A 21,832-nucleotide genomic window follows, 5' to 3' on the forward strand; every position below is an offset into this window, starting at 1 on the left:
CAAGTAGTTTACAATCCACGATCCTTCAAAAACTGCTCTATCTCCTTCGTCTTGTGGCCCTTTTCTACCTGTTAGCGTACAGAATAACCAGCATCAATCATCTCAACGTACCTTCACAATAATGTGTCTCGTCAACTGATTTACAACGACCTCCTTCTCATCAACCCCTAAAGCCAGCTGTAAATCCTTCCTCAGCACATTGACGTCTCCCTCTATTTTCCGCAGCTTCGTCAACTTCATGTTCCCGCCGCGCTTCGCCAATGTGTATATGGGGTAATTGTTCGACGGTGTTCGGGCGATTCGGTATGGGTAGACTTTTCTCTCAATAATTGGGCCACTTTGAGTTGCTGCTGGTGGAGGAGCTGTTTTTCTTGCAGATGATGTGCTGGCCGTGGTCGTAGAAAGGCGAGCGACGCCGAAGAAATGGGTAATGGTAGAAGCTTGAGGTAGAGCCATCGGCCGAAGGAAAGTGAGAGGCATTGAGGAAGCCATGGTGCTGTGCTGTGGCCTGGTCTTCAAATCTTCGCGATCCCAAGCTCTTTTGGTCGTCGCGACTTTCTCAAGTCAAAAATCGCGCTAGACTGTAAACGGCGCTAGCTTTCCCACAATCGAAATTCGACGTGAGGAACCTAGACCCCACCACGACGACAGACGAACTTATTACTTTTCTTCTCCTTCTTCACAGAAACAAAGTCGCAACCATGGCAGACAAAGCGCCCACCTCCGCGAGCGACCTGCTCAACGGCGCACAATCGCAAGCCAAGACGCCTGAAGAAGTAGCCAAAGAAAACGACCTGCTGCCCAAACTCGTCTCGCACCTCGATCGCCATCTCATCTTCCCCCTGTTGCAGTTCGTCGCGGACCAAGAGGAGGAGCCGACGCCGGAGATCACGAGAGCGAAATATGAGTTGTTGAAGAAGACAAATATGACGGATTACGTGGCGACGCTGTATTGCGAGTTGGAGGGCGTGGAGGAGGCACCGAAGGAGTTTGCTACCAAGAGGCAGGAGGTGTTGGATCGGTTGGAGAAGTTTGGGGAGGAGAGCGAGAAGATTACGGATCTTTTGGGGAGAGAGGATGTTGTTACTAGTTTGAGGAGTGATAAGGTTGCTAACTTGGAGTTCTTGAAGAAGGAGCACGATGTAGGTTTTCCTTTTTGCTGTTGGGGATTTTCTGGATAGCTGCTGATTTTGTGGCAGGTCACTATGGAGATGGTCAATGTCTTGTATGACTTTGGCAATTTCCAATACAGCTGTGGTAACTACGCTGCGGCTGCCGAGCTCCTTTACCAGTTCCGAGTCCTCTCTACCGATAACGACAAGGTTTCCGCTGCGACATGGGGAAAACTTGCTTCTGAGATCCTGACTACGAACTGGGAGTCTGCGATGGAGGAGGTTCAAAAGGTCAAGGAGTCGATCGATACCAAGCTCTTCAACAACCCACTCGCACAACTCACCCACCGAAATTGGCTCATCCACTGGTCTCTTTTCCCATTCTTCAACTACGAGCCAGCCCGCGAAACTCTCTGCGAACTCTTCTTCTCCGCCCCATTCATAAATACCATCCAAACCGCTTGCCCCTGGATCCTGAGATATCTCACCGCAGCTGTCATCACCAACCGAAGCCGAACGCGCAACACTGGTCAATACCAAAAGCAACTCAAAGACATCATCCGAATCGTCAAGCAAGAGAATTATGAGTACAACGACCCCGTCACCGATTTCATCAAGGCCCTCTACATCGATTTCGACTTCGAAGAAGCACAAAAGAAACTCTCTGAAGCCGAGGAGGTCCTACGTTCCGATTTCTTCCTAGTCGCTGCATCAGATTCGTTCGTTGAGGCAGCCAGACATCTCATTTCGGAAAGCTACTGCAAGATCCACCAGAGAATCGATATCAAGGATCTCAGCACCAGACTAGGACTCAACCAAGACGAGGGCGAGAAGTGGATTGTGAATTTGATCAGAGATACCCGGGTAGATGCCAAGATCGACTACAAGGAGGGAACGGTCGTTATGAACCATCCCCCAAGTAGCGTTTACCAGCAAGTTATTGAGCGGACGAAGGGTGGGTTCTTCAGGACTCAGGTTCTGAGTGCTGCGGTTGCGAAGTGAAGTAGCGCTCACTAGCTAGGAGAAGAAAGAATTTACCAGCTTGTGGGGAAGTGCATAGAGGATCAGGATTTTGCATGGCTGGCGTTTGGGCTGGGTCAGGGGCAAAGCAAAATCTTTTGATCTGATGATCTTTGTTTGTGGGTGTATGAGGGTGGTGGACTGGGATTATAATCCAGCTGCTGCTGATGGTACATTATCGAGAGATAGAAATGCATCGTTCAGCGTTCTCTGCACGTCAAATGTTTGGAAAAATGTCTGTGAGAAGTTCTTTGTGTGGTTTGGAGTTGGTACTGGCAAGTGCCTTGAGATTGGCAGATTCCTTGGCTTTGTTGTCACTGCAACTTGATCGATAAAGGTGGTGAACTCCATTCCTGATTGGTTCGTATTGCGTATAGCCTTGTGTGTTCGTAAGTCTGAACTTGACTGGCTAGTGCATGTGCTTTTGTGCCATTGGTTCATGCTTCTTTTCGGGGACCAGGTATCGATATTGAAGTATGGTAGGTTGGATTGAGAAGTCGTGCAACACAAGCTTCTGCACCTAAATTTGCTATCCGCCCAGCATTTTTAAAAGCTCTTGTTCAATTGCCAAGTTTGCAACGAGTACCAACAATCATCGATCCGAGATCTGGGGTTGACTTACCGACTTTGGAGCCGGTGGGGTCGGAATTGCCAGAGTGGGATTGTGTTTGTGATCCTTCACCTAGGAGAGAGCCGTTTTCCATGAATTTAAAGGACGAGTGTAGATCAAGAAGGAGCAGATCATGGTGCTAAGCTGCCCGAGGATGTTTTTGCCAATGCGGTGGTCGGAACCCCGTCGCTGCTGCCTTGGTTGTATTTGACAAAGCTTTTGACAGAACAATGCTCTCAATACCGGCCAAGCTTCCGACAGAACATTGAACAATGCTCACAATGCTAGTCAATAATTGCTCATTCTCGAGGTTTACCCTTTGTCCTTGGTATTTTGTCTGTTCGTTCTCCTGTACATCGAGACTCTGCAATTATGTAAAGATGATACTTCTCCAAACATCACAACCAAGACAACCTAGGACCTATCTGTTCTATTGGAAACAGTAGTTAAGAACAGTCTATCTCTCAAAGAACAATAGCCTTGTGCGGATCATATAAGATCCGAATTTGTCTCATAATCCAAATTCAAAGAATCAAAACATACAAACAAAGCAGAACACAAATCTTGAACACAGCTCGTCTCACTCCAGTTAGATCTGACCCAACCTCGAACTCCCGTTCCGCTTACAAAACACAAGAAACTTCAATCGAAACCAATCATGTGTATTTTGTATTCATTCCAGTACCTGGCGTGCCACTCTGTGGACACTCCCCAAGGTCACTTCTCTGAAGTGGCTCGCGTCAAGTGCGTTCAGGCTCACGCTACAGAAATGTACGCGTGTCCCAACCTCGGGATCCCACCTGTGGTGGTGATTCCGTGGCCCTCATCTCATTGTGACAGGTGCTGGACACCTGCCGACAATTCTCTCCCGAAGAACCTCGCAGCCGTCGACTTGGACCGATCGGAGCTTCGTGCTCTGGCCAAGCGATACCTCGCGGCGTTCTTAGACCATAGGAAGAAGCACGGGAAGGATTCAAACTTCCAGCTCAACCGAGAGACTTTCGCCAGTCTCCAGGTCCAATTCGTGGAAGAGGCGCAGAGCCTCTACCGCGCGTTGGAAAATAAGATCCGATGGGACTCTCAACAAAACAGATTTGATCACTCGCTAGCCGAGAAACACCTCATCATCGACTTAAGATGGGCCGTTCAAACTGTCATCGTTGAGCAGATCTTCGCGCGTCTTCCTCCCTCCACATCTAGTACACCGTATGATATATTCTGCGGTTTGACTCATGCCCAACAACAAGCCTTCTTCGCTCACGCAATCAAGAACAAAGCCACGCACGATGGCTATGAGGATAATGGCCGCGAGCTGGTCACACCTCTATGCGCTTGTCCTAAAATGCCGCGAGACCAGTTAAACCGACTGACACTCGAGCATGATGCGAGAGCCACCCGGTTCGTAGCAACATGCCAGTGGTGTTCGTCGACAATCTTGTTCATGGCAATTAACAGAAATGCTGACGGCCGACCAGCCACCGCGACGAACCACAACCAAAAGCCCTGGTGGCTGCTGATGTTGCAAGGCGTAAGTGCCATTGCACCAGTCGGTAGTAACGGCGAGCCACTCCCTGGAGGAGTGGTTCGCCGAACCACAGCTCGAGTGCAAAAGGGTGGCCGAGCGGCCAGCTCTCGAGTTGCGCAGGCCGGGCAGTCACTGCTCAAAAGCCTGACGAATAAGAAGAAGTAAGTGGTGAGTAGTAAGCTAGATGCTTGCATCGCTCACTCGACTGGACTTCTCTTTCCCTCTAGATACCCCCCCTAAATTGCTAATTTACTATTCCATTTGTTCCTGTTTCTACGTCATCGCGTTGCGGGAGTTTGGGATCGCTTTGTGTTCGTAAGTTCTTGTCGCCTTTGGACAAGACCGAATTATAAATGTAAAAAAGGACACAGTTCCTACTTACCTCAAATTATTTCTCCTTTCCCACTTTTGTGATATGATTTTTGATGCCTTTTTGCGTGATGTGTACCAATTTCTCGCTTGTATGGGCTCAGGGCGAAGATTTGATCTTGGCTCTAAGTGCCTTTTTGACTTATATAAAGGGACGTTGCCGCTCTTGTTGCTCTTATGAGGGGGGAACTATTCGTCTAGAATCTTGCGTGAGGTACAATTGAAGGAAGGGCTCACAAGTCTTTGATATCAGTTCACATAAAGCCAAGCGCCGTGAGGAAGCCCCTGGCTGCTTTGTTGGAAGTTGATTCTTGCCCCTCAACAAAGAAACAGTACAATGCATTATATTCCGAACAACAGTGACGAGAACTTCTCTTTGTTGTCTTTGACGCAGCATCAAACAACCCTATTGTCCCAGCCAGTAGTTGGTCTGAAGCATGGTCTGAAGAACTCTAGTATGGACCGGGGCTTCTGTTTTAGAACAGGTTCTTTTGCCTATATGACTCGGCATGCCCCAGAGGAAAGTATACATCACTTCCCCTCACTCTCAATATCCACGAAACTTCCACTTACCTCACCATCCAACATACAAGCAGAAAATGGCTACTAACACTAAACCCACTCCAAGCACTACCTCAAATCTGTCTGCTACAGCCACGATCTTTGATCCGTTGTCCTCTTTGAAAGCTGAGCTCGCAGCAGCAGAAGCTCATCTGACTAACCTCAAAGCCTCATTCAGTCACGCCATTTATGCTGCACTCGGAGAAGAATCTTGCTGTGATCCCATCGAAGAGTATCTCGCAATCAAAACCCACGACCGCCTCGTTGCTACTCAGCTCTTTCACCTCGAAGAGGAGAGAGAGCAGATTCGGCAATGGAAGGAGTGGAATGAGATTGAGAAAATCTTGGAAATTGGACGCGAGAGTTTTCGGGCTGAGATGAAGATGGAGGACGTGCAATCTATAACGATAGGGTTTGAGACCCAGTTCGAAGAAATTGAGAGGGAGCAAAAACTGTTGATAGAGTGTGGTGAGCAAGTACAGGTAAGTGATGAGGAGATGAAGGAGTATCACCGAGTGCAAGAGCGTAAGTTTTTGGGTAACAAGATGAAAGTCAAGCTGGCTGACAGTATAGCACGAAGAGCAAGGTTGGCTCACGGTCTGACTAGCTAAAGCTGAGATAGCTTGAATATCGGGAAATGATCTTAAGTAGTCTGCTGCGCAGATTTCGAGAGTGAGTCAATGATTACTGCGTCCCCATAGATGCACAAATGAAATTCTATCATCAATAACACAATTCCCAAATGACAACGTGATTCTAGCCTGGTTTGTATCGCTAGTTTAGGACTAGCGTAGATTGAAATCGGGCAAGCTTCAACTCTGAAGGTGAGATTCTGCTCAAGCACGAATGACAAAAGGGAAACATAACCGGGTACGCTATATCGGATGACGTTTCAACATTCGCTGGCGCCGGTATCGTGCAAATACTGCATCAGAAGCCTCAAGGTGTCCAGATAGCTTCGATTAACCACATGTGACTTTTTTCAGGCTTCCACGCCTTCGAGTATTGGAATCTTTCATCCGCTTGTTTGAAGAGATCTTTCCAGTCCTGTTCCTCTCTTTCTCTTCCATTTACCGTCACGAATTGCAGCAAATCCATCGTTCTGGCGGCCACTGTCAATACGCGTATCAATTCTCTTTGGTGTGTCACCTACCTGATGCTCTTTTCTTCCATGCCTCCCACAGTTCCTGGCTCGGGTAGAATACCATCATTGATCAATACTCTAGAGCCGGGCTTCATAGCCGGAACAAGGTTCTTCAATATCTTGATCGCGTATGCGTCTGACCAGTTATGGAAGATCCATCTAAAGTAATAGAGATCTGCTGTCACGGTCTGGGGAGTGAAGAAGTCATGTGTGGTCAGGGCCACTCTCGACTCCAACTCTGGAGTTACGAGCGTGCCTGTTACGTGAGGAGGACGCATGCTCGGAAGTTCTTGGACGACGAACTTCAAGGAGGGATATTTCTGTGCAATAGCGACAGAGACATGTCCTTGGGATCCACCGAGCTTCTTGGGATCAGTACGGCTCATCCAGACACACAGTTAGGACTTACGTCTACAACCGTAGCCTCTCCTAAGCTGTCCCAGGGATAATTCTCCACGACATGCTTCACATGATACCCCTCACTCGCAGCATTGGCCGCCATGGCTGTGCCGTACCGGCCCAACCGATCCGGATTCTTCGCAAACCACTCAAAGAAATTGTCCTCGGTATTATTCGCTATCTGAAATCCCGTATTCCTCGGCTCCTGACTGTCGGGCCATCGATCCATGGCATCAACCGTCTTCGTTACTGGCCCCAACAGGTCCTCCGAAAAGAACCCTACCCAAGCCTGCAGCTGTGCATCTTCGGCCAACAGCCGAGACGACGACGTATGTGCGACGTATCCTGGGCGAGGCTCTCGGAAGATAAAGTTGGTCATGGCATGGCGGATGAGTCGGCGGACATTGATAGGGTCGACGTTCGTCTTCTGCGAGAGCTCGACATAACTTATGTCTCCCTCGATAGGGACAGCTTCAGCAATGTCGAAGTGGTATATTGCGCGAAGCGATAGATTGTTGACGCACTGCAAGTGTATGGTCAGCATGCAGATCTGCTTGGGGTTCATTTCAAGAATATTATTACATCCCAAGCCAAATGTCGCAGACTCTCTTTGGGGCCCACAGTCAAGGCCTGCAGTTCTTTCGTCGCAGCGACGAGCTTCGACCGAGCTGTCCATGCATCTTTGTCTGCAGGAGAGATGGGTAACTCAGTGAGGCCGTCCGCGTCGAAAGATGGGGCTGAGAGATTCTTGGATGCGAGATAGTCCGTGATAATTTTGGTGTTTTCAGAGATTGCATTGGCGAGCTCAGTGAGCCGAGTGGCAGCCATGACTACTGATGCTTTTTATTATATATAAGAATGAAGGACATTGTTTCCTTCGAAAGCTCAGCGAGCTGTCGTCCGAAGTTATCGAGGCGCTACTGAGTGGAGTGGCTTCAGTCCAGTCGGGGTCTCGTGGCGCTAGAAGACGCCCCGCATGAGCTTGGCAGTGGATCGAACAGCCCAAGAACCCTACCCCAAAGTCGGCATGGAAGTTCTCTATTGCGAATTATCATTGAACGTTGGACATTCGACACAATTTCCTTCTAGTCTATGCTAGGTGGTTTCTGGCCATATATACAATGAAATGGCAAGTATGCATGAACGGAATTATCCAACAGTGCTTTCCTCACATCAACCAGAAATACCTGAACCTGTTCCGGAGTCCATCCCAGTCCTCTTGTAAATGGCCCAAGACTATTTCCTTCCAATCCATCATATATCATCATTCTCCCGTACAGCCCCACCATTTTCAGCTTTTTGTTTTTCGGCCATAATCCAATCGGTATTTTAAATATCCTTTCTTCAACGTTCACGAAGCCAGCATCTCGGAGATACTGCGCATTCTTTTCCGCGGCAAGTAAGTCTGGCCCTAGGGCTGCAAGGCCTGCTGCTACAAATCCTAGCCACTTTTGGACCAGATAGTCGTCTGACATCGTTCCATCATCGCAATGTGCTCTGTGGAGAAGATCCTGGAGTTCGATCCATCCACCTGGTTTCATTGATCTTCTCTAGTCAGCCAAAACTTCATAGTCAGACGAGAAAAAACAGACCGATATGCTTCAGTCAATACTTTAGGCATATTTTTCACAGCGACAGAAAGATGTCGGCCATGAACATAGTCAAAATAATTATCTCCATGTAACCATGGACTCTCGAAATCATCCACCATGAATTTAACGTTTGGTGGTACCCATGATGGCTGAATAGGACTTAAATCTATGCCAAGAATTTCAGCACCTGGGTATTCATCGCCCACTGCCCCAATGTCAGTACAAGTCTAGTAACACGTGCTTGATCAGGATGTTTTACTTACTGTCAATCGCCCAGATTCCTGTTCCTGTTCCCATGTCCAGTATTCTTTGCGGGTTCTTTATGGGGGAATAATGTAATGTTCCTCCACAAAGATTTACCACCATCGCGTGCTTCATATCTTCTCGGGCTTGTTCGGGTTCATCGTTCTGATGAAGTTGCGTTTTAGCATTTGCTCATATAGTATTTCGCCAGTGCGAGATCTTGGCTCCTGAATTGTGAAAAGTCATCTCTTCCAACCATAAAGTTCAGGCTGGGCGAGGATCGAGGAGAAGAGCTGGTCACGCTCTGCTTGAACTTACGGGAAACTGGTAATGTCCTTCTCTAAATTTATGATACCTCCTCCCATTCTCAAAAGCATAGTCTCTCACACTCGAAGATAGGGATGTCGAAGCCCTACTTGCCGAATCGCTCTCATATCCGTCATCAGGTTCTTCACCAGCCTCGATCGTGTTCTCAGCTTGATGTGCGGCCGCTTCAGCATCTTCGGCATCGGGTTCGAGCCCATCTTCTGGTGGCCGTGGTGACTTGGGCGACTTGTTCTCGCTTGGTGACCCGACCATCTTTTGCTCGACGTCCCGTCGTGGAACGGTCGGTGATCTTAGAGTCTTTGATGTGAGAGTGTACTTCAATGCAACGGCCGAGATAAGTAATACCGGATCCTTAAAGTGGGCAGCCGCAGACTAGCTTCTATTGGAAGAGGCCAGACGTTAGCAAGGTGCATGGGCCAAGGGCTGATCATTTCGGAAACCCTTGCCGACGGAATGGAGGAGTAGCACGTGACCCAATTGAACCTCCATTTCCAAGCTTCTTATACCAATCTAATGTGAACAGTAGGTTTTACTTAGCGGTATGGGAGCTACTGGATTTCTCATGATAGTTGCAAGCCGAGATGTAGAGGACTAGTGAGGTCTCATGTTTTGATTCGATGTCGTCACGGCTCAAGCGAGATCTTCAAATATCTAAACCTCACTCCAACCATCTTCCTTCTCTGTGTTCTCGAATGCATCCTCTTATAAAATCTATACTGTCAAGAATCCAGGCTTTTACCTTCCGAAATCAGAGGCTCTTTTCAGAAGCACGAGTTCCCATCACTACAATCTCATCTCAGATCCGTACCATGAAACGGAAAGCTGAGAGTCCCGAACTGTCTTCCAAAAAGGCACCCAAACTCGACGACTATTGTAACACTCAACCCAATCGTGATGATCACGGCAACATCGTATGGCCGGCACAAGCGAGACAGATCGTAGCTGCTCAAGAATTTTTGAGGGAGTGGTAAACACAACACATGTTCGTTTGTCGCCTTTGTTCTAATAATCCGCAGTGCTTCATCTCAGAAACCAACTCTTATTGTCCCAGATAAGGATGCAGATGGGCTGAGTGCAGGAGTAATTGTTCATAGAACATTGATGAAAATGGGACTTGACTCGAAGTATCTCGATGTCCATCTCGTGCAGAAAGGTTCCAACATCCACGAAGACAACGAGAGAAAAGCCATGCAAGAGAAGAAGCCTAGCTATGTCATTGTTCTGGATCAAGGGAGCAGAGGTGGACCTCCAGTCATAGATAACCCAGATGTCAGATCCATCATCATTGATCATCATCTAAGTGACGAGTTCCCAAAGGATGCGCAGGTAAGTGAGATTTTTCCTTTGAGAAACTCTAACTTACAGAATCAGGTCGTCTCGGCATGCCATTGTCCACCAGTGGCAACCACATCCCTCCTCATATACGAGATATGTAAAGAACTGGATCCAGATATTGCTTCCGAATGCGGGTATCTATGCGCAATTGGAACCCACGGCGATCTCGGGAACACGCTTAAATGGCTGCCTCCATTCCCAGACATGGCAGAGACATTCAAGAGACACACTAAGAAGCTAATCAATGACTGCGTCTCTTTCATCAATGCTCGTGAGTCTATGTCGCCTTTTCGACATGTCTCCTAACATAAATTAGCTCGAAGAACGGGCACGTATGATGTGATAACAGCTTGGACTGCTCTCCTAGAAGCGAAAGATCCAAAACAAATAATGAACAACAGACGTCTGGCAGAAGCAAGAGAAGAGATCAATATCGAAGTCGAGAAACAGACTCACACCCCACCGAAATTCAGTAAGGATGGCAAGATCGCTGTGTTGAAGATAAACAGTAAGGCACAAGTACATCCAGTAATCGCTACTCGATGGGTAAGCCGTTCCCAGACTCTCCTCTTAGGTCCAAATGATCTGAGCCAAGGTTATAGGCGAGCCACCTGAAGTCAAAAGCCCTCGAAATAGTCATGGTTGCCAACTATGGCTACTTACCAGGAAAAGTCAATTTCTCCTGCCGCATAGCACGATGCGCTCGTGGTCGCGACCCTCCAATTAACATCATCGAGTCGTTGAAAGCAGTTGCCGATCTCGACACCACAGATCTGGTTCAGAGACTAGGAGAAAGTTTTGCACGTGGGCACAAAGAGGCTTCTGGTGGGATAGTGAATACCGCTGAATTTGAGGAGCTGTGTGGCTTAATGAAGGTTGGGGAGAAACCAGACAAGGTTGAGGGTGAGGGGGTAGGAGCCAAGAAGAAGGTGGAGACGAGTCCACAGAAGAATACGTTGAATAACTACTTCAAGAAATCTTGATTGGTATTAAGTAAGAAAGTGGTATTTCAGCTTGTTATCAAATTTCGGGCTAATGCCATCTGCAGTTTTCAATACATTGGCAAAGCCCGAAGCACCTGCATCATCCAAGGACATTATACAGGAACAAGAATTGGGACACCAAGAATGATGTCCTCTCCGTACTTTGTCCCATTAATATCTTTGACGCCAGCAAGCTTCTCTTCTGGTGCGGCTTGCACACGAGTGCTGATTTCTGGATCGTGTGAGTTTTGATTTTCTCCTTAGTTGAGGATGTCATGAACTTACGAGCTTCTCTCCATTCCTTGTTAGTCGGTACCTAGATCTGTCAGCGTTATATCTATCAAGTCATTTTGTTATCTCTTACAGGGATTCCAGCATCCATTAGTCTTTGGAACTGCATGAAGATTCCTTGCTTCAACACGAATCCTTCCCGCTGTATGAGAGGTGATTCTGCAAATTATTGGTCAGTATACACCTTCTCTTGGTCATACCTCACTTACCAGTGACAGGCTTCAAGCGCATATCTCCTTTCGATCCATTGAAGAAGACCAATGAGAGACGCTGTTCATGCTGCTGATCTGCTGGTGGCTCAGATACCTTGTGAAGCGTTGCCTTGAAATGCCCCCCAGAGATGACTATTCACAAGTCAGCTTGGCAGCAAAATGGCAGTATCAAATAGCAGACCTTCCAAGGTTTGTCCCAGATTGATGACAAGTGCTCCAGGTTTGTAAGGAACGAATTTCCACCTATCCTCTTTCCAGATCTGCAAAGCCGTAACTGGGACAGAGAAAAGTAATGTCGTTGTACCGTAGTCGGTATGTCTGCAGATGAATTAGCCAATTTTGCTGCCATGAATGGATCATACTACTGACCCGTACATCCTGACTCCCTTCCGAGATGCTTTGTGCTGACCTTCGAGAGGATAGTACAAGGCATGTCTGAAGTATCCATCGCCGACAACACCGTCGTGAGATTGGACGTTGTCCCATAGATAGTCGTCTGGAAGTTCCAGTACCATTGACAGCAGTTTCAATAAACGTCTGTTGACCGATTTCATCAGATACTAACATCACCATCAGCAACATATTCAAGCCTTGACCAGAGAAAAATCTACTCACATCACAGAAAGCGGTGATCTCGTCCATGAATGGATGTATGCAATTCGGTACCCTCTCAATGTCCTCGAATTCTGGAGAGTAAAAGTTGAAGTGTTCGATTCCATCATAGTTACCTTTCTCTCTCTGCAAAATTCCATTAGTAATTGAGCCATTTCACAACTCGAGGACACTAACTCACCTTCCAACCAAATCTTGGCTTGAAACCTGCAAAGACACCCGTTGACGGATCCCACAACAATCGCTCCTTGTCCTCCTGCGATATATTTTGATGCAGATACTGTGCCAAGCTAAACTGACGATGAAGCTATTCGATCATCAATACCAGGTCGGACAAATCAGAGGGCATAAATTACCTGCTCAAGCGAAACTCCATAGTTCGTTAGAAACAAAAACCCATCCTCTTTAATAGCAGATTTTGTTGTTTCAACCAATTTCTTCACCACTTCCGGATCAGGAGAATCAAGAAGCGACAATTCAATCGTTCTCAAATCCGCCCACTCTAGCTTCTCCTTCGTCGTCTGAGGAGGAATCCATTCTGGGACTTGCTGTTTCTCGCAGCTCGCCACCGGTGGAGAGAAGTTCGCCGCCATTTTTGGATAAAAAGCTCGACTTTGTTGAAATAATTTCGCTTGCGAGATGGCAGTATCTAAAAATGATATTTATATGTCAAATATCAATCAGTACTCAGTACGAGGCTCCCTTATCTCAAGAGCGGGGTGATCTCATACGTTCCGTCTGTCGATCGCTTACGCCCCTTATCAACCCCACTTTCGCTCTCCTTTTTGCCCTTCGGCAAAGCGAAACAAGGGTCGCGAGGCGGACCTCCATACCCGCTATTAAGCCGAATCCATCCAATTGGTTATCGCGGATGTGATAACCTGTTCAAGGTTCTCGGTCTTGCATATGCGTCCGTCCCTTATCGAACATTATGTTACATTTGCTTGCAAACATGATGGTTAAATACGGACATCAGCCCCTCGTGGCTTTTCGAGGCGTATGCAAACAGCACGCGACCATGTCTTCGAATATCGATATGGAGAAAAGAGATTTGGAGTCGCCTGTTGATGGAGATTTGGCGTCAAAACATGAAGTCAATTTGAAGGTTGATATAGAGAACGGAAGGCTGGCGATAGATCACGTTGCAGAGAAGAAGTTGATGAGGAAAATTGATCTTAATCTTATAACATTGTTTGGTGTAGGTTTCACAGCCCTTCCATTACCAAACATGCTGATCTGTTCAAATAGGCACTATATTTGATGAGCTTCTTGGGTTTGGACAACTTCCTTCAAAACAAAATTCAGATGCTAATGAGGCTACATTCAGATAGGTCAAACATTGGGAATGCAGTAAGTCCCTGAGCCCAATGAATTCGGAACTTGGAATTGACAAAATTTCCCTAGAATTTGACAGGCTTCAGTACGGACTTGCGCCTAGTCAACAATCAATACGGAGCAGCTGTCTCGATTGTCTATGCCACATACGTTGTCTTCGAGCCAATTTGTACGTGGTGGAATTGCAAGAGACATCCTCGGTAACTGATACATGCTGAATAGGGACCGTTTTGCTGAAGATTTTGACGCCGAAATTCTTGAGTAAGCGACATCCACCACAATTGACAGATCAAAGCTTACACAGAATTTTAGTGACCGCATCTACTTTGGGTTGGGCAGCATTAACGATTGGAACTGCATTCACTAAGAACTTTGACCAACTTGCGGCAGTTCGTGTTTTGCTTGGAGCTGTTGGTATGTCGAAACGAAGCTCTTTATCTCAACCTACGGACTAAAAAGTGAAACAGAAGCAGCCATCATCCCCTGCATCTTGATGTACATCACCATGACGTACAACCGTGATGAATACGCGATTCGAAATACCTACGTTTTCTCAGCCTCGGCTGTCTCTGGTGCTTTTGGTAAGATCATGTCCATGCAGTGACAGAAAAAGTGGACTGATTCGCCTATTCAGGAGGTCTTCTCGCCTACGGCTTGACGCAAATCGAATCCGGAGGTCTCCATGGTTGGCAATGGATGTATGCAGAGCCCATCTCTAATTCCTGCATCTAGAGCTAAATTGTATATTAGGTATATCGTCGAAGGCATAATCAGCTTCTGTCTTTGCCCCATCACTTTCTTCTGGCTACCAAACTCAGTCGCAGAAGCGATATGGCTGAACAAAGAGGAGAAGGAACTAATTACGGTACGACTTGAGCGCAATAAAGGCGCATATGATTCGGAAGAGAAGTTTTCTTGGAGTGAGATCTTAAGGTGCTTTAAAGATTGGAAGTTCTACGTCCAGTGAGTGTCGGTTTGCTCAAACGACGGGGCTGGAACTAATACCCTTCATAGGTCCATCAGCCACTTTGGCATTGACACGACCCTATATGCAGTCAGTAAGTTGGAGCTCTAATTCTCTAACTTTACTAGTAGACTGACCTTTATCATAGCAACTTTCATGCCAAAGATGTTAGTGTTTCCAATGGCATCTGACCTCGGTGCATAACTGACAGAAGACAGTATTGCTGGACTTGGCTTCACTACCACAGTCAATGCACAACTACTTACAGTACCAGTGTACTTTGTTGCGGCGGTATCATATCTCATTCTTGGCTACTTGTCAGACAAGTACAAAAATCGCTCGACTTTCTTGCTCATTGCTCTGTCATCTTGTCTTATTGGCTACATCATTCTGATTGCCAGTCCCTCTACCGGAGTGCGATACTTCGGGGTATTCATGGTCGCTATTGGCCTTTATGCTACGTGAGTGTATCCCTTCTTGTCGATCGCTAATGCATTTTGAAATGCTAACTCGAGGCCAGAACTTCACTCAATATTGTTTGGGCTGCAACAAATCACGCTGGGTACTTCAAGCGAGCCTTCGCAACCGGAACTGTACAACTTGTGGGGAGTGAGTTAAAAGAATATTCATATTCAGGACTTGGTGTTCCAGTGCTAATCATGAACAACAGATTCTGCAGGGGCGGCCATTGGCTTCATATTCAAGACTCAATCTGCGCCTCGGTACTTCGAAGGTCTGTACTTTGCTTTAGGAGTGACGATCATGTCTATAACCTTGACTTCGATCATGGTAAGTAACACTCCAAGCATCTCTAATATCTCTCTCATAGAGCTAATTTGTACAGAGCATTTTACTGCGACGAGAAAACAGGAAGAAGTTGCGGCTCATTGCGGAAGGAGCAGCCGATCAACCAGAACTCGGGGACAGGAACCCACATTTTCTATATTATCCATAATCTCTATATCTCGTCGCTAGCAACCTGTATTACAGTAGAAAAATAAGCAATACTATCAAGATATTTGTGCTGGTACAGTGACCTAGTTAATCCCATTGACCAATGTCCCGCCGTTTACTAGTACATTCATCGAAGTAACTGCAATTCCTTCAGTGACCAATGCTCTACGAGATTATCATAATAGCTGCTAGAGATAACAAGCGAATTGGAAAATAAATTTTGCAGCACTACTATGCACGTTTTGCGGATTTTGCGGGATTCGCGCAATTCGCGCCTTTTGCGCGTGTTGCGCGAATTGCGCGTGGCTTCATGATATGTAAAAGACAGCCACAACGAAAATGCCAAATAAACACAGCGATGTCCGACCTAGTTAGACTGGATGCTCTAAGCCTGAATCCGATGTTTTTCACAAAAGCATCTTCTCCAGAAACACGAGGTAGTAGAAGAGAAAATCTTTTTTGGTGATTGCACTTTCAAAATCTGGTGAACAGCCCGCAGCGAAACTTGTATGACAAACAATAATCTATTCCTGACTTCTTCACGTCTCCATCTACATCACCATCACTTGATGACTAGACGCAGGTGTGTTTATCCTCTTCAAAAAGCTATCCTTGGATCTTGGTAGCAAGCTCAAACATAATTGTCCTCTAAAAGTTATCCCTGGCAGCATTCTACTTCGCTTGACAAATTGAGCGACTTCAGATTCGAAGTTGCTGATGAAATCAAGACTCTTTGGCTGAAGTCCGGCATTACAAGTTGTATTGCAGGCTTGCTTCTTCGCTTGTGTTTTGATTACCTGCTTTGTTATGTCAGAGTGTCCCCCCAAAGAGTGGACGATCATCTCCGCCTTCGCCAGACTCCCAGATTTCTGCGTGTTGCTTTCAACTTGGCTCTCAACACTGTCTTCATTCTCGTCCTTATGCAAGGGCCTAGAAGCAGCAGTAACGCTGAAATAGTCGGTGATGAGGCGATTGGAGGGCATCAAAAGCTCTGGTTGTAAGGTAGGACCTTGGATCTTGAAGTATTCGGTGATCAGACGTTGGTTTGTCTTTGGTGCGGCTTTCTCTGGACAGGTGTTAGTTTGAGAGAAAACAAGGATTTGGGAGATACTTCTTGAGATAGCCCTAGTGAGGATACCAGCAATAATTGTTGCGAGAATCTCAATTTTGAAATATTCTTCGAGGTGAGCTTTCAGACAATCCTCAAGACAGTCCTCTAGAGGATCTTGAAGAGTTTCCTTGAAGAACGACATAATGTAAAGCTTAAAAGGGTCTCTAAAATTCTGTCTGAAGAAAGAAATAATGTGTGATAGTGGATGATATGCAGAATGTAGACATTGGCATTGTTCGAGAGCAGTCTCTATTTAATCACTTTTACCGAACAAGGCATTCTCGAACGTAGCGTCTTCATGAAAGAGCCAGCACAATTCCATTGATAGAGCTCAAGAAACAATAAAGTGCCCTTTGACATCCAGTAGACATCCAAAGAGAATGCTTTGTTTGCGCTGCCGACTAAGCGATCAGTACTCAATCCTTTCTCAACTCCCAGTTCTTGCCCACTCATAGTCGGTGCACGACGTTTGTCAAAGCATGTTTAGACCCAGAAGATACCGACGATACCAAGTACAAGTGCCACTATAGTAGCACCACATTCCAAACCGGCTTATGCTCTGGTTTCGATAAACATGTGTATCTTTGAAGCAATAGCCCTCAAAAAAGGAGGGAGAGGCAATGCAGCAACACCAGGTAGTCTGAGATTGAGATCAAAGGAGGTCGGGCAATAATGGTACCACGTCTGGTGTTATCGTACAAAAGCAGTCAAAAGACAGTAACTTGCTTCTCAAAAAACCAAACCCTACGAAGCAGGATAATCAGTCCCAATCAAGCTCGAAGTTAGACGGGATACAACGCCATCGAAGATTGAAGCAAGACCGACAACGGCACCCAAGTTTGTAGTTGTTGCAGTCAGAACCTGTACCATATGCGTATTCGCTTTCGTAAGGCTCACCAGGGTCCGTCAAGTCATTGTCAACTAGATCTGTGTGCTTATGATTGTCTTCGTTCTTCCTGTAGGGAGACCTCTTCGGTTCAGATGGTTCATATGCCGACTTTTTTGATAATCCTGCCAGAGCCAGAGCGAATTCGAGCGTCATAGCTTCAGAAGATCACCTTGATGAACCATCCGATTCCACACTATCAACGTCGCTTTCACTTTCGTGTTCGTTGTCTGCTTCGTAATTTACATCGTGGTGTACAAGTGAAGGTTCCTCGCCGAGTGCTTCCTTCGATGATTCGGCGGTGTTTGGCTGAGAGCTATGGCCCAGGGGATTGATGTCTGACATTTGATCAGCTAGGATTGTTGTAGAATATTGCGGTCGATGATGGTGGAAATCTTCAAGATCGTTGTGGTTGAAAGTTTCATGTTCAAGACCGAGGCGACCTCCGAGGTTAAGTGTCCGTGAGGATGAGTGACTGGATGCCGGGGCCTTGAATGGGTTTTCAATAAAAACATCTGAATCATTGGAACATGACGAGACATTCTCTCCACTCCTCGGAATGACTCATGGAGACAATCTGGTTTCATTCGAATATACATAGTCCTCAATTTTGAACTGAGAAGCTCAAAAAACCTCTCATCGAACCTTCCCACTGCATTAAATAATAATTTCAACTCACCAGCGAAGGAAAGGACCTAGGGTCATATTTAGACCAGAACTACAGGTAGCACTTTTGTATCGATCGGATAAATGGTTCCAGACTTTCAGATAAACTATAGCCTTTAATGTTATCGTAGTGTATATCAGGGACTAGTAATTGAAACAAATGAGCCCTGGGTTTTGACAGCTTTGTCTAAGTTTACATGATGAGACAGCACAGACCGCTCGAGCTGGCTGCCGAGCCCGTAACATTGCCAACGACTACCATAGTGTTGCTGATGATGTCCAACCCGGTCGAGAAATTGTCTGGAGTCAAGAAAGCCCCGGTCTGTGATGGCGGAGCTGCCAGGACCTCGCCTGGCAACACGACAACATGTCTACTATCATCATAGTATCCTCTTACAAGACTACTCACCGGTGTGTCATTAATAGCCGCGCTTAGTGTGCTGATCCATGCCGTGGATACATAGAGATATGGGTTAGGCAATTCAAGGTAGCACTGATCACGTGTCATCTTGTTCAGACAGAAGCCCTGTTTTTGTGTCAGCCAATGCCCAGAGCATTTTGCGGAAGAGGACGATCATACGCTATGCAGTGCGTTACCCGCTTTCTGTTTGATGAGTCCTTCGACAAAATCACTGACGTGATATCCGGAAGTTGTGCCAGTAATCAACATCCAATCCCCATCACAACCAAGATCCCATTCGTGTATATTGGCGTTGAATTGTAGTCCGTGCTGTGCCATAAAAGTCGAAAGAGTCTCTGGTATATCTCGTGTGGACCAAACTGTCGTACCAGTCCTTGGATCAGCATATGTGGTAAGAACCCCAGTCGGATGCCCAAAGGCAAAATTGATTATTGTTGTAAGTGGTAGACGTGGGACCCGCAGCCAATCTTCGAGGCCAGGTGAACGTAGCTGGATTAAAGAACCATCCTTTCGGCGGTATGTAAGGGCGTAGTGGCCATCCGGACCGAGATCAAGGTTTTCCACAGCATTCACCGCAGAAGGCTGGTTAAGCCAAGCAGCAAGAAGAGGCGGTAAATTGAACCCGAATAATCGTTGCCCGGTGATCATCACAATATTCGAGCCTCCTTGAAAAGTTCCAAATCTGACAAGAAATTTGCCCATTGTTCCTCTCTTGTTTCAGTCGTTTACTAGATAAAAAAAATCAATCAGGCTCGGAGTTGGCAGGAATTGGAAATCGGCCGTGCATGAGACTATTGAAAAGGAGCATTCAGCCACGTGACTAGTAGCAAATTCCCTTGTGACTGTTGGAAGTAGAGAGGAGGCTCAGATGTCGTCGATAGCAAGGCTCTCAGAAGTTTCCGCAGCCTTATCGAGTGCGACCTGTTGTGCCAAAACAAGAAAGTGTGTGCTAGGCTGTGTGATCCTTGTTACTTGTGCGAGGTAACACACTTGAGTTCGTCACATCGATGATGACACAACATACACTCAAGGAAAGATCTTTGGAGGTGATCGAGCTTTGGCAAGAACGTCGGGACAGATAATGTTGACGTGTCTTACCATAGTCTGCTGAAGGTTGAAGTGATGAAGCTGCCTTGATGAGACGGCTCAACCTCGGCAACCTTAATCCGACCTTGGCAGCGAGGGCTATCACTTTTGCTTCCTTGTACATTTTATTGTGCATCTCGTCTTCGTCAACGCAGACTTCACGGCTATAAGGAACAGTTACTTGGCGTGGGCAGATTTAATTTTGAAAGCAAGCATTAAAAGCGCTCTTGAAATCATCACTTCTCTTGCTTTCACTACGAGACATTGCATTGACATATCCTGCTTAATCTCAGCAAATCGACATCTCTCCGCTACCTCGACTAGCTCCTTCATTTTCTTCCTCGTCAGAAGGCTAGAAAGCATCGCTATTCAACGAATTGCATACTCCCTCGCAAGAGCATCCTCACTGACCCCCGAATGCATATCCAACAAATACTTATCGAACTTGCTCGCCACATTAATAACATGCACCAGATCCGCAAAACTCATGAGCTGCTTCTTATACAACGCCAGCTGACGGGCCGTAGTAATAGCATTTCGGATCTGACGACCATTCATATTGTACGCAGCAAGATCCTTCACGTGTCTGCGCAACTCCTCGAAGTTAACCTCATTGTTGTCGAATGTTTCGAGTCTGTCGATGAAATTTTCCCAAATCTGATGTCTTTGTGGTCGTGTGAGGTTTTCGTAGCGCAGAGAGAGTTGGATACGGGATTTGAAGGCTTCGTCGAAGGTTCCGACTCGGTTGCTAGTGAGAACGAGGATTCCATCATAATATTCGAGGACTCTGAGGAACACTGTTGACAAGTCAGTATAGGACTTAGATAATATTGGCCCTTGAGTGCTTGCCTGAGACGAGTGCATTTCTATGCAGATCCGACAGGGTCCGTTGTTCTAGGAATACGTCTGCTTCGTCCAGGAGAACCACTAAATCGTATAAGTAATGCTACAGCTGATCCTAAAGTAAACCTACCACAGCTCCAAACCTTTCCCAGATGCAGAACTGTCTTGAGATACTGTAATCCATTCCTCAGCACAAGTTTAAGCTTTTGTGTTAAGAAAGAACGAACCTTTTCCACACCCTCTGGGTTTGTTCCAATATCTCCGCAAGTGACACGGTATAGAGGTTTCTCTGAAAGCTCAGCCACACTAACAAGGTAAGTGGGTGAACTATTACAAGCGACATGGATCAAACCTTTCGGCTGTGAGTGTTTTCCCTGTTCCAGGGCCACTGTCCCTTGTTAGTTGAGTTCAAAATCCAAAACCTATAGATCTACTTACCCATGAAGCAAGACAATCAATCCATTTCCCTTGTCGCTTATCAAGTCCGTATTCTTCTCTGCGTCAATCTGGTTGGTGACCATCGCCGTTATGAGTGTCTTGGTTTCCTCATCGACGACCAAACTGTCAAAAGCTCTCTTATTCCAGACAACATCTGAAAGCTGGTCGACCTCAAGCGTTACTGAACATATTAGCATGGGTCAGATAAGGTGAAGTGGGTGAGACCAACCCCATTTCTTCTCCTGCATGTTGAACCCAAAAACTGTTGGAGGGAGAAGATATAAGAAATGGCCCTTTGGAGGCTCATTTTGTGACATCACTCTGTTCTCCTCGAATGGCGTGATACTCATTGAGTTTCCAGGATGCATCTTTTTGTAAGTGGCAATGTCAACCATGAAACGTCCATCCATCTACAAATCAGATAGGTTAGCTGCGTAGCCATCACGTGGAAGAGTATCGGTAACTCACCCCGGCGCTCGTTTCACTTCGATCTGTATTTCGGTAGTACACATATTTTCTCTCTCGGCATGCCCAGAACATGTTCCCTCGAGCAAGTAACATTGACTGAATGTCTTCACCAGCGTACTTCAGTGGATAGATATTCAAATCGGTGATCGGGAACGGTTTCGTTAACGAAGCATCATACTCTACATGGAGTGATCTCTTGGTCTCTTGGAAATTGCCGTCAAACTCCCATCTCGATGATTCCATTGAGCGATACGTTATGTCTTCTTGGGTCTTCGCTGTACTTTCGTCGATATATTCCCATGGATCTCTCGTAGTCTGTCGAATT

General features: G+C 46.4%; 12 protein-coding genes across 12 annotated transcripts; 5 read left to right on the forward strand and 7 right to left on the reverse strand.

The window, feature by feature from the left end:
• Positions 1 to 8: 8 nt before the first annotated feature.
• On the reverse strand, positions 9 to 456 carry LY89DRAFT_589212 (uncharacterized protein; the record flags this gene model as incomplete). Its single annotated transcript, XM_018209518.1, has 2 exons — positions 9 to 59; positions 112 to 456. The coding sequence occupies 2 exons, from the start codon at positions 454 to 456 to the stop codon at positions 9 to 11; spliced, it is 396 nt and encodes a 131-aa protein (XP_018069038.1).
• A 186-nt stretch (positions 457 to 642) lies between these two features.
• LY89DRAFT_649116 (eukaryotic translation initiation factor 3 subunit E) lies at positions 643 to 2,374 on the forward strand. Its single transcript, XM_018212044.1, has 2 exons — positions 643 to 1,142; positions 1,200 to 2,374. Exons 1-2 carry the CDS (start codon positions 702 to 704, stop codon positions 2,112 to 2,114), a joined length of 1,356 nt encoding a protein of 451 aa, XP_018069039.1. The 5' UTR covers positions 643 to 701; the 3' UTR covers positions 2,115 to 2,374.
• A 1,026-nt stretch (positions 2,375 to 3,400) lies between these two features.
• LY89DRAFT_671110 (uncharacterized protein) lies at positions 3,401 to 4,432 on the forward strand (the record flags this gene model as incomplete). Its single annotated transcript, XM_018213203.1, has 1 exon — positions 3,401 to 4,432. One exon carries the CDS (start codon positions 3,401 to 3,403, stop codon positions 4,430 to 4,432), a length of 1,032 nt encoding a protein of 343 aa, XP_018069040.1.
• A 591-nt stretch (positions 4,433 to 5,023) lies between these two features.
• LY89DRAFT_119526 (uncharacterized protein) lies at positions 5,024 to 6,055 on the forward strand. Its single transcript, XM_018205135.1, has one exon. It carries the CDS (start codon positions 5,146 to 5,148, stop codon positions 5,806 to 5,808), a length of 663 nt encoding a protein of 220 aa, XP_018069041.1. The 5' UTR covers positions 5,024 to 5,145; the 3' UTR covers positions 5,809 to 6,055.
• LY89DRAFT_686362 (S-adenosyl-L-methionine-dependent methyltransferase) lies at positions 5,735 to 7,639 on the reverse strand. The gene is made up of 4 exons (XM_018215268.1): positions 7,323 to 7,639; positions 6,751 to 7,263; positions 6,351 to 6,703; positions 5,735 to 6,299 (listed from the first exon to the last, which is right to left on the reverse strand). The coding sequence occupies exons 1-4, from the start codon at positions 7,566 to 7,568 to the stop codon at positions 6,137 to 6,139; spliced, it is 1,275 nt and encodes a 424-aa protein (XP_018069042.1). The 5' UTR covers positions 7,569 to 7,639; the 3' UTR covers positions 5,735 to 6,136.
• A 168-nt stretch (positions 7,640 to 7,807) lies between these two features.
• LY89DRAFT_783782 (S-adenosyl-L-methionine-dependent methyltransferase) lies at positions 7,808 to 9,466 on the reverse strand (the record flags this gene model as incomplete). Its single annotated transcript, XM_018222720.1, has 5 exons — positions 7,808 to 8,285; positions 8,333 to 8,537; positions 8,596 to 8,740; positions 8,894 to 9,274; positions 9,455 to 9,466. 5 exons carry the CDS (start codon positions 9,464 to 9,466, stop codon positions 7,826 to 7,828), a joined length of 1,203 nt encoding a protein of 400 aa, XP_018069043.1. The 3' UTR covers positions 7,808 to 7,825.
• Positions 9,467 to 9,711: 245 nt separating this feature from the next.
• Positions 9,712 to 11,220, forward strand: LY89DRAFT_589033 (DHH family protein-like protein; the record flags this gene model as incomplete). The annotated part of the gene is made up of 5 exons (XM_018209509.1): positions 9,712 to 9,869; positions 9,919 to 10,228; positions 10,274 to 10,508; positions 10,554 to 10,783; positions 10,840 to 11,220. The coding sequence occupies 5 exons, from the start codon at positions 9,712 to 9,714 to the stop codon at positions 11,218 to 11,220; spliced, it is 1,314 nt and encodes a 437-aa protein (XP_018069044.1).
• Positions 11,216 to 13,021, reverse strand: LY89DRAFT_783783 (Clavaminate synthase-like protein). The gene is made up of 9 exons (XM_018222721.1): positions 12,692 to 13,021; positions 12,517 to 12,642; positions 12,339 to 12,461; positions 12,093 to 12,283; positions 11,905 to 12,041; positions 11,721 to 11,855; positions 11,585 to 11,670; positions 11,506 to 11,536; positions 11,216 to 11,452 (listed from the first exon to the last, which is right to left on the reverse strand). Exons 1-9 carry the CDS (start codon positions 12,926 to 12,928, stop codon positions 11,334 to 11,336), a joined length of 1,185 nt encoding a protein of 394 aa, XP_018069045.1. The 5' UTR covers positions 12,929 to 13,021; the 3' UTR covers positions 11,216 to 11,333.
• A 298-nt stretch (positions 13,022 to 13,319) lies between these two features.
• LY89DRAFT_708398 (MFS general substrate transporter) lies at positions 13,320 to 15,637 on the forward strand. Its single transcript, XM_018217677.1, has 15 exons — positions 13,320 to 13,533; positions 13,584 to 13,608; positions 13,663 to 13,685; positions 13,740 to 13,839; positions 13,893 to 13,931; positions 13,983 to 14,084; positions 14,138 to 14,251; positions 14,305 to 14,368; positions 14,421 to 14,633; positions 14,685 to 14,728; positions 14,783 to 14,801; positions 14,853 to 15,095; positions 15,155 to 15,243; positions 15,305 to 15,423; positions 15,479 to 15,637. The coding sequence occupies exons 1-15, from the start codon at positions 13,354 to 13,356 to the stop codon at positions 15,587 to 15,589; spliced, it is 1,485 nt and encodes a 494-aa protein (XP_018069046.1). The 5' UTR covers positions 13,320 to 13,353; the 3' UTR covers positions 15,590 to 15,637.
• A 502-nt stretch (positions 15,638 to 16,139) lies between these two features.
• On the reverse strand, positions 16,140 to 16,841 carry LY89DRAFT_751185 (uncharacterized protein; the record flags this gene model as incomplete). The annotated part of the gene is made up of 1 exon (XM_018221220.1): positions 16,140 to 16,841. The coding sequence occupies one exon, from the start codon at positions 16,839 to 16,841 to the stop codon at positions 16,140 to 16,142; it is 702 nt and encodes a 233-aa protein (XP_018069047.1).
• A 1,421-nt stretch (positions 16,842 to 18,262) lies between these two features.
• On the reverse strand, positions 18,263 to 19,759 carry LY89DRAFT_783785 (uncharacterized protein). Its single transcript, XM_018222722.1, has 2 exons — positions 18,832 to 19,759; positions 18,263 to 18,777 (listed from the first exon to the last, which is right to left on the reverse strand). The coding sequence occupies exons 1-2, from the start codon at positions 19,372 to 19,374 to the stop codon at positions 18,445 to 18,447; spliced, it is 876 nt and encodes a 291-aa protein (XP_018069048.1). The 5' UTR covers positions 19,375 to 19,759; the 3' UTR covers positions 18,263 to 18,444.
• Positions 19,760 to 20,127: 368 nt separating this feature from the next.
• On the reverse strand, positions 20,128 to 21,287 carry LY89DRAFT_698358 (P-loop containing nucleoside triphosphate hydrolase protein; the record flags this gene model as incomplete). Its single annotated transcript, XM_018216975.1, has 5 exons — positions 20,128 to 20,555; positions 20,825 to 20,907; positions 20,954 to 20,989; positions 21,040 to 21,220; positions 21,269 to 21,287. The coding sequence occupies 5 exons, from the start codon at positions 21,285 to 21,287 to the stop codon at positions 20,128 to 20,130; spliced, it is 747 nt and encodes a 248-aa protein (XP_018069049.1).
• Positions 21,288 to 21,832: the final 545 nt, after the last annotated feature.

This window comes from Mollisia scopiformis (assembly GCF_001500285.1).
Source record: "Mollisia scopiformis unplaced genomic scaffold LY89scaffold_16, whole genome shotgun sequence".
NCBI classification, from domain to species: Eukaryota; Fungi; Ascomycota; class Leotiomycetes; order Helotiales; family Mollisiaceae; genus Mollisia; species Mollisia scopiformis.

What these genes read in the sequence shown, in the direction of transcription:
- LY89DRAFT_783783 (XM_018222721.1), bottom strand. Translation starts at nt 12,928, where the DNA reads ATGGCGGCGAACTTCTCTCCACCGGTGGCGAGCTGCGAGAAACAGCAA. An exon ending in AGATCACCGCTTTCTGTGAT is followed by an intron (nt 12,284 to 12,338) that starts GTGAGTAGATTT and finishes TGGTGATGTTAG; the next exon opens with TATCTGATGAAATCGGTCAA. An exon ending in CAAGGAATGGAGAGAAGCTC is followed by an intron (nt 11,453 to 11,505) that starts GTAAGTTCATGA and finishes CACACGATCCAG; the next exon opens with AAATCAGCACTCGTGTGCAA.
- LY89DRAFT_649116 (XM_018212044.1), top strand. Translation starts at nt 702, where the DNA reads ATGGCAGACAAAGCGCCCACCTCCGCGAGCGACCTGCTCAACGGCGCA. An exon ending in TCTTGAAGAAGGAGCACGAT is followed by an intron (nt 1,143 to 1,199) that starts GTAGGTTTTCCT and finishes ATTTTGTGGCAG; the next exon opens with GTCACTATGGAGATGGTCAA.
- LY89DRAFT_708398 (XM_018217677.1), top strand. Translation starts at nt 13,354, where the DNA reads ATGTCTTCGAATATCGATATGGAGAAAAGAGATTTGGAGTCGCCTGTT. An exon ending in CTCCATGGTTGGCAATGGAT is followed by an intron (nt 14,369 to 14,420) that starts GTATGCAGAGCC and finishes ATTGTATATTAG; the next exon opens with GTATATCGTCGAAGGCATAA. An exon ending in GATTGGAAGTTCTACGTCCA is followed by an intron (nt 14,634 to 14,684) that starts GTGAGTGTCGGT and finishes TACCCTTCATAG; the next exon opens with GTCCATCAGCCACTTTGGCA.
- LY89DRAFT_783785 (XM_018222722.1), bottom strand. Translation starts at nt 19,374, where the DNA reads ATGGGCAAATTTCTTGTCAGATTTGGAACTTTTCAAGGAGGCTCGAAT. An exon ending in CGGGTAACGCACTGCATAGC is followed by an intron (nt 18,778 to 18,831) that starts GTATGATCGTCC and finishes ACACAAAAACAG; the next exon opens with GGCTTCTGTCTGAACAAGAT.
- LY89DRAFT_686362 (XM_018215268.1), bottom strand. Translation starts at nt 7,568, where the DNA reads ATGGCTGCCACTCGGCTCACTGAGCTCGCCAATGCAATCTCTGAAAAC. An exon ending in TGCGACATTTGGCTTGGGAT is followed by an intron (nt 7,264 to 7,322) that starts GTAATAATATTC and finishes ATACACTTGCAG; the next exon opens with TGCGTCAACAATCTATCGCT. An exon ending in ATGGAAGAAAAGAGCATCAG is followed by an intron (nt 6,300 to 6,350) that starts GTAGGTGACACA and finishes AGTGGCCGCCAG; the next exon opens with AACGATGGATTTGCTGCAAT.
- LY89DRAFT_119526 (XM_018205135.1), top strand. Translation starts at nt 5,146, where the DNA reads ATGCCCCAGAGGAAAGTATACATCACTTCCCCTCACTCTCAATATCCA.